This window comes from Pristis pectinata, chromosome 11 (assembly GCF_009764475.1).
Source record: "Pristis pectinata isolate sPriPec2 chromosome 11, sPriPec2.1.pri, whole genome shotgun sequence".
NCBI lineage: Eukaryota > Metazoa > Chordata > Chondrichthyes > Rhinopristiformes > Pristidae > Pristis > Pristis pectinata.
Genome location: NC_067415.1, coordinates 31,285,989 through 31,299,351, shown reverse-complemented (window position 1 = coordinate 31,299,351; position 13,363 = coordinate 31,285,989). Strand labels below are relative to the sequence as shown.

The window sequence follows — 13,363 nt, the reverse complement described above, 5'->3', positions numbered from 1 at the left end:
TTTTGTCCTCCAGTAGCATACCATGTCAGGCAAGAGTAACAAAAAACTGAGTCACATCTAACATATGAACGTAGGAACAGAAACAGGCTGTTCAGCTCCTGGAGACTGTTCTACTTTTTACTTAGGTCATGGCTAACTGAAATCTCAATGCCGTTTTCCCAAAATATGTAAATCCTGCCAATTTAATTCAACTCAGCACCCACAATCTTTAGAGGGAAATAGTGTTTTGTATCAATGTGTATGCTTTTTTTTGTTGTCATTCAAAACCAAAGAGAGGGCATGTATTGAAGAACATTACAGCTATATAGGATTTTGGTTAGAACACACTTGGAATACTGCTTACAGTTTTCATCTCCCGAGTAAAGAAAACTTTTCTTCCTTCCTGGAACCAAGTTGATTCCAAGGAAGAGGGAAGATTGAACTGAGAGGCCCTATGTTCTCTGATGTTTAGAATTTAGAAGGCATTTAAAAATGCATGGTTTGAGGGGGCTTGAAAGGATGATGCTTGAAGATGTTTCTGAGTGAGGTACTGGGGTGCATAGTTTCAGGAAAGAAGTCAGCCATTGAAGGTTGACTTGTGGATGAACTTCTTTAAGGGTAATGAATCTTCAGAAATCTCTTCCATAGAAGCTTATGATTGCTGAGTTATTAGGTATATTCAAGGATTAGATGGATTTTTGAATGAAAGGGGAAATAGAGGTCATGGGGATTGGGAAAGAAAGTGGAGGTGAAGGCAAAGACCAGATCAATTCAGCCATGGTCTTATTGAATGGCAGAGGAATACAGCCTTTACTGCTCCTTGTTCCTATGTACAAAGGCTGAAGAGATAAATAGATAAAGCATTTTAACTTGTAGGTTAAAAAATGCATTTTCCACTACTTGATTTTACCCAAGTTTGCTTACGATATTTACAAGATGGAAGATTGTATGAAATAAAAACTTCTTTTTCAGGCTGTAAGCTTCTATACAAGCAAGACTTCGCAAAACGTTTGGGTCTGCGCTGCGTTACCTGCAGTTATTGCTCACAGATGTGTAAGCGAGCTGCAGCTAAAGAAATTGATGGAAAAGCAAGGGATTTTTGTAGTGATGACTGTTGCAAAAGATTTATAGACTGGTACTTTAAGGTCAGTGAAGTCTATCTTATTATTTCAATTCTTTTACCATACATTATTGTACACAATTAAAATTCCAAAATAGATTACAAATAGTTCCTTTCTTTGAAATCTGATTAAAAATTTGCTTCACTAAGCTATGGTGCCAACTGATGTGGAATATTACTGATAGATCAGACCTGTTACCCTGGAATGAAAACGGTTGTGCAGACAATAGAATATGAAGGAAAAACCGTAAATGATGACCTATCAGGTGCTTTCATTTTGCTGCAATTATATAAATTAATAGATAACTGTTTGTTAGATGTTTCACAAAGGAGATTCTCAATGGAATGGAAATTAACTTGCTTTTGTCACAGTGTCAATTTATTAGAAATTTTCTCTTGCCTGGCAGAATAAATGTAGTAAAATATGGCATTTAAATTTTCAGAATCATTGTGAAATCTTGTATGCTTCCAAGTATACAGTTCTCTTTCTCTGCTTTCTTGTAAAGTTGTGTGGATTGACATAGATAGGTTCATGTGAAATTTAGGTAAATTGTATGAACCAATGTAAGTTGTGCATTTTGGCATCTTCCACAAATATTTATGTTGCTTAGCTTTTTGTCAGATACCCCCACTGTATGGCTTTAATAATATGTTTATCTGGAGTGGACAGCATGACCTCAATTTCTTGATGACGTAACATTATAGGCACCTCTTAATATTACTTTACCACGTTGTTGAAAAGTACAAATACAAATTTACATAAGGAAAAGTTAACAATTTACAAGACTTAAACTGTTATTCAAATATCATGATAAAGTATTCAAGTGAATTCTTCAATCAAATTTGATCCAAATTCTGTATTTAATTTGCTGCACACTTTTTTTTTGTATAAATCTGTGTCCTAATCTTTTTATGGCATCTAATTAGAGAGGAGTTATATTTCAGAAAGACATTTTTCTTGAAGTAATTAAATTTTATTTCTTTCATTTTAGGCTGCAAGATGTGACTGCTGTAAAGCTCAGAGAGAGCTGTGTGAAACAGTTCAGTGGCGGGGAGAAATGAAGCATTTTTGTAATCAGCAATGCCTTCTGCAATTTTATAGTCAGCAGAATGAACCTAACATGTTTACACAAAAAGGTCCTGAGAACATGAATGTGGGTAAGTGCTTAATCACCAGAAAGAATGCACTGCGCATAGAGATATTTACTCATATTGTGGTTAAGTACTCCTGCCAGCTGACTACAGAGCAGAATTCAGGCCATCCATTGAGAAGTGAGTAGTCCAGATTTTCCACTTTCCTGATTGCAGGAGTACTCTCAATTAACAGACTATGGAGAAAAAGTATTTTCTCACTTCTTTATAATCTGCCCTGTATATCTGTTTAGTGTCTTACTGGTTAGCCATCACCATGTGACCAGTAATGTACCAGGTCATAATACCAAGAGTTCATCCCCATCCTCAACTAAATGTTCCCATTTAATCATATTTACTTCAGATAGTATAACCTTTTTTTTGATGGTTAATACATTTGCTCACTTTGCAATTCTGTTGCAACATGAGCAATAGTTATTGTTCCAACATATTAATGTCACCTTGGTTCATTGTGCATGTGATGGTACTGGAAAACACCTCTCTAATTGATTGTACTTCCCCATCATCCTGGAAAGTGTCAAAGTATATATTCAGTTTCCCTTTCAAAGTCATTACTATATCAGCCTTCACCACCTTTTGGGCCAGTCATAACAGTTCACTGGAACTGCATTAAAACAAAAGTCATCCCCATCTTACCCTTTTCACAATTATCTTACAGTACTCTGAGCCCTAAATCTCCTCATAATTTTGAACATTTAATTTTAAATATCATAAATCTTTATTGCTCTAAGGAGAAAAGTTCCAGCTACCCTAGTCACTACGCATGAATGAAATCCCTCATCTTTGAATTTCATTTTCATTTTGCCAGAAAATCAGTTTGGATGGCAGTTTATTAGAAAGAGAAAATTGAAGTGTCCCACATCATATATATGTGTTCTTTGATTATAGAATTTTTTTCTTATCTGCTCATTTCGCTAAGCACCAACACTATAAATTATTCTATGCAACCTTGAATTAAAGTTAGGAAATAGTCCTTCCAAGGTGCCTCAATAATAAAGCATATCTGCAAAACCACTTTGTTTTGCATGCGCCTTCGTACTCTGTCTCTGATAAATAGTATATTTAAGTATGAGCTTCTAAAACACCTGGGCCTCTGTACCTCCCTCTGTAACTGGATCCTCGACTTACTCATCAGAAGACCACAGTCAGTGCAGAATCGGTAATAGTATCTCCTCCTCACTGACAATCAACACAGGCGCACCTCAAGGATGTGTGCTTAGTCCACTGCTCTACTCTCTCTATACTTATGACTGTGTGGCTAAGCACAGCTCAAACATCATCTATAAACTCACCAATGACACCACTGTTGTTGGTAGAGTCTCAGATGGCAACGAGGAGGCGTACACGAGTGAGATAAATCAGTTGGTTGAGTGGTGATCCAACAACAACCTCACATTCAACATCAGCAAGACCAAGGAATTGATTGTAGACTTAAGGATGTGGACCAAGGAATTGATTGTGGACTGGAAGTTTGGAAAACGCACACCAGTTCTCAGTGGAAAGGGTGAGCAGCTTCAAGTTTCCAGACGTCAACATCTCGGACGATCTATCCTGGGCACAACACATTGATGCAGTCACGAGGAAGGCACGCCAGCGGCTCTACTTCATTAGGAGCTTGAGAAGATTTGGTATGTCACCAAAGACTCTTGCAAATTTTTTTTGATGTATATTGGAGAGCATTCTGACTGGTTGCATCACCGCCTGGTATGGAAGTTCCAATGCACAGGATCGCAAGGGACTGCAGAGGGTTGTAGACTCAGCCAGCTCCATCAAGGGCACAACCTTCCCCACCATCAAAGACATCATAAAGAGGTGGTGCCTCAAGAAGGTGGCATCCATCACCAAGGACCCTCACTGTCTGGGACATGCCTTCTTCTCGTCACTACCATTGGGGAGGAGGTACAGGAGCCTGAAGACCCACACTCAATGATTAAGAAACAGATTCTTCCCCTCCGCCATCAGATTTCTGAACAGTCCATGAACTTATGAACACTACCTCATTATTCCTTTTTCTGCACTACTTATTTACTTTTGTAACTTATAGTAATTTTAATGTTTTTGTACTGTACTCCTGCCGCAAAACAACAAATTTCACATCATATAAGTCAGTGATAATAAATCTGATTCTGATTGCCTGTGGCCCATAATTCATTTGAGCCTGCATATATTCTACAGTTAGCAGTTATTATTTTTCTATGATGCACCTTTTGAAGTATTTGGTGCAAACTGTGTTGGTAATGACTTTTGATGATGGACCAGATCAGCAAAGAACTTAATACACTAATGCAAATATGTTTCATGATTGTAAACTGTTAATTACTGAGTAAAATTAGTGGTTGAATGCAGAATCTTTACTTATGTATTTCAACATTTTAATTTTATTCATTTTTAAAATTTTTCATCAACCTTTCCCCATCCCTCTCTCAAGGCTTTGACTCCTGAAAACGTAAATGCCGGGCTTTTTGCCCAGAGGAACATTATTGCTTAACACATTTCTGACTAGCAGGTGTGCACATAGGTTTATACAAGCAGTCATCACAGAGAGCAATCTAGAGTCTTACCTGTGGGTGGCAATCTCCCTCCATTCCCCACCACCACTAAAACTATAGAGCACTGAGACCAATTTTATTGTTCCTGTGTCACTATAATGGCTGGTATCAGCTTACTCTCTTTTAAGCAGGATTGAATCTGGGCCTTTTGCTGCTCTGAAAACATTTGATGTTTACTGGATGTACACACCAAATTGTTGGGTGTGAAGATTTTTTTTTGCCTGTATTTCAGATTAAAATCATGCAAAGCTAAAATTCACCCACAATTATTTCAATTATCTTGTTCAGTGCACAACTGCACCAAATTAAAGTTTTGCATTTTTTTTTCAGTTTCAGATCAAACTGTTCAGACCCAAGTTTTTAAAGTTTCAGTAAGTATTTTGCAATTTAATACATTTTCTATAACTGCATTTGGTATTTGAACCTAGCTTTTTGCAGGATAGCCTCCTGTCCTCCCAACTTTTTAATTTGGGGTGTTGGGGCTTGGAATTTTTTTCATATTTTAGCAAAATGTGATCATTTGAATGTTTATTACCACATTATTTCATCAATGAGGTCAGGAGTGGGGATGTTTATTGATGATTACATTGCTTAATTCCATTCACAACTCCTCGGACAATGAAGCAGTCTGTGCCTGAATTTAGCTGGACCCAAACAGCATTCAAGAATAAACGGATATTGCCTATCACCTGTACGGTTTAACACTTACACTGCACAAGTGCTTGGCAATAACCACCTCCAACCAGAGCGAGTCTAACCATCACCCTTTTAAATTCACCAATGCTGCTACTACCATCAACACCCTACAGTTCACTGCTGACTAGAAGCTTGTAGAACATAGAAAAGTACAGTGCAGGTACAGGCTCTTCAGCCCATCATGTCTATGGCGACCTAAATGCCAATCTAAACTAATTCCATCTGGTCACTATCCATTTATGTTGATGTGTCTGTCTAAGTCCCTTTTAAACATTGTTATTGTATCTGCTTCTACCAACTCCCCTAGCAGAACATTCAAGGCACTACCACATTCTGTGTGTAAATAAAAAGTTCTGTCATAAATCTCCTTTAAACTTTCCTCCTCGTACCTTAAATCTATATCCTCTAGTATTTGACATTTCCACCCTGGGAAATAGATTCTGGATGTCTACCCTACCTATGCCTCTCATAATTTTATATATTTCTATCAGACTGCCTCTCAGCCTCCAGTGCGCCAGAGAAAACAATCCAAGTTTGTCCAACACCTCCACATAGCTAATACACTCCAATCCAGGCAACATCCTGGCAAACTTCTTCTACACCCTCTCCACAGCCTCCACATCATGCCTATAGTGTGGTGACCAGAGCTGCACACAATACTCCAAATGGGACCCAATCAAAGTCTTATACAGCTTCAACATGACTTCGCTACTTTTATATTCAACGCCTTCACTTATGAAGGCAAGCTGTATGCCTTCGCTACCACCCTATCCACTTGTGTTGCCACTTTCAGGGAGTTATGGACTTGCACCCCAAGATCCCTCTGTGTATCATTGCCCCTCAGGGTCATGCCATTTACTGTATACTTTCCTCTTGCATTTGGCCTTCCAAATTGCATCACCTCACACTTGTCCACGTTAAACTCCATCTGCCATTTCCCCACTCAAATTTCCAACTGATCTATTATGCTCCTCTATCCTTTGACAACCATCCTCACTATATAAAACTCCATCAATTCTATGTCGTCTGCAAACTTACTAATCAGACCAACTACATTTACAGCCAAATCATTGATATATATTACTTAACTGGATTATATCAAGAACTTATCAGAGGGTGGATATCCTATGAGTAAGTTAATCCTGACTCTTCCACCATGTATTAAGCACAAGTCAAGAATGTGCTGAAATATTCTTCACTTGCCAGGATGAGAGCAGCTGGAACAACACTTAGGAAGCTAGCTTTTTAGGACAAAGCAGCCTTCTTAATTGATACCTCCACCACCAGCACACCACAGCTACAGAATGCATTGTAGTAACTCCCAAACCCACTATTTCCTTCACCAAGGAGGACATAGGCAGCAAGCACAAGTGAATGCCACCACTTGCTAGTTCCAAACCAAACTGCGCACTCACCTGATTTGGATGTATTGTTGCTGGGCCTAAAAATCAGAACTCATTACCCAACAGCACTTCACCACACAGTCCATTCACCACACAGATCGCTCGTGAAGGTGGTTCATCACCATCTTCTCAAGAACAATTAGGGTTAAGTAATAAACACTGGCCATGCCAGTGAAATCCATGTGTCTTAAATGAATATTTAACAAAACTTAATGAAACGTAGCTAAATGAAAAAAACACTAGATTATATGTGTACCATTTGAAAGAGCATGCTAAAAAGAACAATATGCTGAAAACTGGGCACCTCTGCTATTATGTCAATAAGAAGAATTAAAATCCATTTTTACTGATTATTTATTTTGACTGCATTTAAACGATGAGAAACCAGGGTGAAGTAATGGAGTCCAAAGCGACCCAGTGAATTAAAAGGAAATGAATTGAAAATTAGTTATTTAGAACATCTATATAATTTTGAGAATTTTTTTACAGAGTAGATTCCAAGAGGCTGTTTTCTCTTGCTGGAGAGTTGAATAGTATTTTCAAGAGAAGGAATCATCAATTTACAACTGAAATGACGAGAAATTTCTTTACATAGAGGGTTGAAAATCTTCACAATTTTCTACCTCAGCAAGCTGTAGGTACTCAGTCATTATGTCTAGGGTGTGATGGTTACATTTTTGGACATGAAGGGAACCAACAGAAATGGGGAAAGTGATCTTAGAGGCACAGGATCAGCAACAATTTTATTAAACACTACTCCAGTGGTTGGCCAATTCCTGTTATTTCTTATATTCTAGTTCAAGAAATGATCCTGAGTTTCTTTTTTTTTAAATGGACACAATTAAGCTAAATGACAGTGCCTTTTTTTGCAATTCATGGGCTTTTTTATCCAGGAAACTCAATTTTGCTGTCTAAAAATTTTGGCAAATGAATTAATGCTCATAACAATTGTGGTATAATACAAAAGCCATGGTTCTCTTAATTGCTCTTCACGTTGTATGTGATCAAATTTAGGAAACATTCTCTCAGCGTCCATTGAGGATACTGAGAATGTGTTAAAATTTGGAAAGTTTGTTCTTTTCAATTCAACAGATACAATGGTATTTTTGTTTGCATGGGAAATTTGTTTTCTAATTTGCTTTGTCTTCACCACAAGCCTCAAGTAAGGAAATCATTCTGAAATATTCTGTGAATTTTATGAGCAAGGTGAATGATTTCTGATTGAAACTGAACAGTATAATCGCTTTCCTGCTTGAGGGTTGAGCTCTAGTTCTCTTCCATTTGCCTGGAGCTCTATTGAAAAACAATGGAACAACTTTATCAGTCTCTTCTGCATAGATATGTGAACAGTCACCCCAAAGAATTGAGCAGTGTCAGTTGTTCATCAATGACTTAATTATTATAAAGAAAGTGAAGATTCTAGCAGGCACAGTGGTCCAAAAGTCCTCATACGTTCTGGAACTTTGACTCCTTTTTTGGTTATCTACTATTTTCAAATCCAGGCTTCTATGTTTTAAGATTTGTTTATTTAAATATCATTAAGTATTGTCTGCCTTTTGATCGTCACTACAGCTAATTGATCTCTGTAGAAGAATCATAAAACATGTCCCATTCTGCTTATGTATAGGAAGATAGCATTCATACCAGTATTGAAGCTGCTGCATTTAACCAATTCCTAGAATCTTTGCCATATGAGAAATGGCATTGTGAAGTATTTTAGCTGGTTATGAAATGTAAACAAAATTTGGGTTGTCACATAACTTTCAACTGCAACCTGATAGCAGTAAACATTTGAGTTTAAATTAACAGTTCAAGCTTCTCATCAGACAAATTCACACCACTTTAAAGGTGGAGGTACACACGGCAGCTATTTCACTATTTCTAGTAGTGATTAAATTTAGAACTAACAACCATAAATGAAGATGCACCCAAAGCCATAAAGTGTACACAAACTGACTACTGCTGTTCATTGGAGAGAATTCAATGAAAATTATACAACTTCTTTTTCATCAGTCGTGTATATGCAACAGGGATTTATTGTTCATAAATGCTTGAGTTTCTGCCAGATGATGACCTCCAAGGGATGTTGATTTAGCAATGCTAATGGTATTGTGCATGAAGGGAATATAGTGTGGATGATGGCAATCTCAAATGAAAGCAGCAAACAACAACTAGGCATGAATTGCTTCATTATTTGAGAAGTTGCTAACTGATTTAAACATTAACCTGTAGATAGTCCCATTTCTAACCTCATGGTGGATGCAGGTCATTGAGGATGCAACTGCAGGTGGTTGGATTTAGGGCAGAGGCCTGAGAAATTCCTCCAGTGATGTCCTGGGGCTGAAATAATTGGCCTGAAACAATCATAAATATCAGAAATTCATTAAGGTAAGTGTCATTGTCAAGATAACAGTGCAAGAGGCCACAGACAGATAATTCAGAGTGGGGTGGAGAATTAAAGTGACAGGCAACCAGCAGTTCCATCCTACTCTCATTCCAGCCTATCTGGCAAGCTTCTATCTGCCCATTAACAACTCATCCCCACAGAAACTCTGGCCTCAGCCTATCACAGATATTCTCTTTGTTTTATCCATCCCCCATCTTATCTACAAACTTAAAACTAACTTTCTTCTCTATTTACCAGTTCTGATAAAGGGTCTTTGACTTTAAATGTAACTGTTTCTCTTTCTGTTAGTGCAGCCCAAACTGCTGACCTGCATTTACTGTTCTTGTTTGAGATTTCCGGCATCTGCAATTCATCTGAATTTAAAATAATTGGAATCTTCCCCTACAATTCAGACAGCAAAAGAGCCAGCCCTCCAGTGAGCTGCAGATTCAATAATCCTCTACCCACCATATCGTGCACCAACACCCCCACCCATTGCCTTGTAGAGTGCTTTAGAAATATTGCTCAAATCCTACGGAGGATTTCTGGGATTGATCTCCACATTTGTGATTCAGGGTTCTACTACATTGAGTGTGGGCATGACATTATTGTAATGCAGTTTTGACCATTTAATTGCCGAGGAATTATTGAATCATTATGGCACAAAGGTTATTTGGGCCATCAGGTTAGTTATGGCTCTTTGGAAAGCAGTCTACGCTGTAGTCCTGTAAATTATTTTTTCTAAATGCCAATCAGATTTTGGAAGGCTGTGATTTACTATTTCCACTACCTTCACAGGGGATGGGTTCTACATCACTCTACGTAAAAACATTTTTTCTCATTTCTGTAGGATATTTCATCTACCACTTCACATCTGCATCACTTGGCCCATGAACTGTTCATCAATGGATATTACATCTCTTTAGTTATCCTATCTAAACATGTATATAGAGGAGATCTTGTACACCTCCTATCAGATCTCCTCACAATCCCTTTTTTACTGCAGGGAGAACAATCCCAGATTCCTCAGTCTAACCTTGTAGATGAAATCCTCCATCCCTGGAATCATTCTAGTAAATCTTTTCTGTACCCTCCTTCAGATTCTTCCTAAAGTGCAGTAACCAAAAGCCAAAATAATACTCAAGTGTGGCCTACCCAGCATTATACAGAAGTTCAACATAACCTTCCTGCTTTTCTGCTCTATACCTCCAGTTGTGAAGCTCAGGACAGCTTGTGCCTGACTGATGTGTTCTGCCACTTTTAATGATTCATGCCCATGTACATAGAGATCTCTTTGTTCCTGCATAGTCTTTAGAACTTTGCCATTTTGCCTATCCTAGTTCTTTCTTCCAAAATGAATCACTTCACATTACTCTGTGTTAAATTTCATCTGCCTGTGATAGGTGCCTGACATTAAGCCAAAATCTTTTAGAAGGGAACTTTTAAATGTAATCTTCCCTGGCTGGCAGGATTGAAATCAGTTCTCATTTTTCCTGCAGTATCAAACATGTACATTGCCAAATTTTTTTCAGTCAGAAATAGGTGAATATTAAACTGAGAAGCAATAAAGGATGCTGAAAAATCTGAAATTTAAATAGAAAATGCTGGAAATACTAACAAACCTGCTGATAATTTGAAGCATCATTTGTTTTTAAAGCAGAAATACTTCCCTGGGTATTTACCCCCTTTTATGGTTTAACTCTTGTTAGAAAAGGAAGGTGTAAATATATTTCTTCATTAACAGTCTTTTTTTAACTATTTTAGGCTTCTAATCAGACATTGACACCTTCACCAACACCTGTAAAGGAGCTGAAAAATAAAGCATTGCTGTGCAAACCTTTGACCCAAACAAAGGCCACTTACTGTAAACCTCATATGCAGTCAAAATCCTGTCAAACAGGTATGAACTTTCATCTTCTAACTGCAAGGTACCAAGTGCATGGATAGGTCTTAAGAATTTTTGCTGCTTCCCTCTGACTTCTGCCTGGCAGTGAAAATCCCTACTTATAGCCTTCTTAGTAAAGTCTGACCATTTTGTAACAATTATGGGAAGAGTTTAGATGTGGACTGTTGCAGTGTAATTTAGGCCATTTGTAATGGTTTAATAGTCAATCCATGTGGAACTGCATGTGGGGAGTCAAGACAATAGAACCATCAGGTGAAATGCAATTAGAAGACGGGCATTAACTACCCCAGGTATACGATGTTATCCAGTCCTTATTTTAAAATCTTTTATTCTGCTATTATTTTTATGTTATACTTTGACTTGATATTTATAGTTAATTAACACACTTGTTTCAGAAGCAAGGCAGAGCTGGCTGGAGCACAGGAGTTAGTCTCCTGTACAACCAAGCAGCTGGGAGCTGCAAAACTGAGGCATGACATGTCCACTACTGGCAGATAGATGTAATTACAATGGGCATGTTGCATTTGGCAGTTTTCATTTTATAGATTTGAACATAAGATGAGAATTTATAATGGAATAAGTTGACACAAAAATCTGGAAAAATGACATCAGAAGGTGGATGCAGGCATTTATATTTTTAATGTTTCTCGTTCCAAGACATTGCACATCAGGTTCAAAGGCAAGTGTAGTCTTTGGATGAAATGGAAATAAATGTATGCAGATGTAATATTCCTACTGTACTTAATTTTATATCACCATTATAAATTCATAGGTTTTCATTTACAATAGAGGCAGCAGTCGTAAACTGCCTTAACAGTAACTGTGGTGACGTTCCAGTATTAAAAAGTTTACAGAGAGATTTGTTTTTGATAAAAGTTACATCAGAAAGGTTGAGATGCTGAACATAAATTCCCATGGATTTCAGTTAAGTTGAAGCACATGTTGACCCAGGGGACAGGGGAAAAGTGGAAAAAGGTAGAAGGACAGGAAAGAGAGAGGGTGGGGTCTCATCACTGCTGAGATGAAAAGGAATTGGGAGTATAAAAGAGGCTGGAATTGGAATATTGCAAAGATCTGATAATTATGGGACTGGAGGAGATTACAGAGAAAGGAAGAGGCACATCCATGAAAAGATGAGAATTTTAAATTGCATTATTGGGAGGTCGGGGGATGTCTGGGTTGTGATAAGGCCTCGAAGTATAATAGAAACATAGTGCATAAAATGAAAGTACAAAGGACAATTTAATATTCCACCAGCTTTTTTTATATTGTCTCTTTCTCACCCCGGTCTTTTTTCCTCACCCAATTTCACTCTGTTTTTCACTTATGATTTGTTTTTATCTGTGTATCTTTGACATGAAGATATGAAAGCACTTCATGAACTCCCATATTTGCTTATTTCAGAGGATGATTGGAAGCCTCAATTGGTTCCTGTACCTATCCCTGTGCCAGTCTATATCCCAGTGCCTATGCACATGTATTGTAACAACTATCCAGTACCAATTTCTATGCCTATTCCGGTAAGTTCATTCTTTAAACATGTAGTTAGCATATTAAAAGTAAAACTTTTTTGTGGTAGGGTTTGGGTAAATGAAATATATTACACTAAACTTTGGCCATTGTCCATCCACTCCAGGACATCCAAGATGTCCAACTTTTCTAACCGGGGCTTTCCCCCAACTGTGGTTGAGAGAGCTTGCACCTGTTTCTCTGCCATTTCCCGCACCTCTGCTCTCACCCCCACCCCTCCCAGACCCAACAGGGATAGGGTCCCCCTTGTTCTCACATTTCATCCCACCAGCCTTCATATCCAACACATCATTCTCCGCCACTTCCACCATCTCCAACAGGACCCCACCACCAAGCACACCTTCCCCTCCCCACCCCTTTCTGCCTTTCGCAGGGACTGCTCTCTCCGCGACTCCCTAGTTCACTCCATCCAGGGACCCAAACAGTCCTTTCAGGTGAGATAGAGATTCACCTGCATCTCCCTTAATATCATCTACTGCATTCGGTGCTCCAAGTGTGGCCTCCTATCTCTTACCTACATCTATCTATCACCACCTTGTGCCCACCCCACCACCCCTCTTTTGTCCACCTGTCACTGCTCTGCTTTTCCCTCCTATATATTGGGCTTCCCCTTTTTCCTATCTTCAGCCCTGAAGAAGGGTC

General features: G+C 38.3%; 1 protein-coding gene across 3 annotated transcripts in view; it reads left to right on the top strand.

Annotated features, from left to right (window-relative positions):
- The window catches only part of zmym2 (zinc finger, MYM-type 2), a 116,067-nt gene that overhangs the window by 70,187 nt on the left and 32,517 nt on the right, over nt 1-13,363 (top strand). For all 3 annotated transcript variants that reach the window (XM_052026522.1, XM_052026524.1, XM_052026523.1), the window contains exons 12-16: nt 952-1,124; nt 2,092-2,257; nt 5,131-5,171; nt 11,050-11,185; nt 12,596-12,711. In XM_052026522.1, coding sequence (XP_051882482.1) covers nt 952-1,124; nt 2,092-2,257; nt 5,131-5,171; nt 11,050-11,185; nt 12,596-12,711 — 632 coding nt within the window. The remainder of the gene's footprint in view (nt 1-951; nt 1,125-2,091; nt 2,258-5,130; nt 5,172-11,049; nt 11,186-12,595; nt 12,712-13,363) is intronic.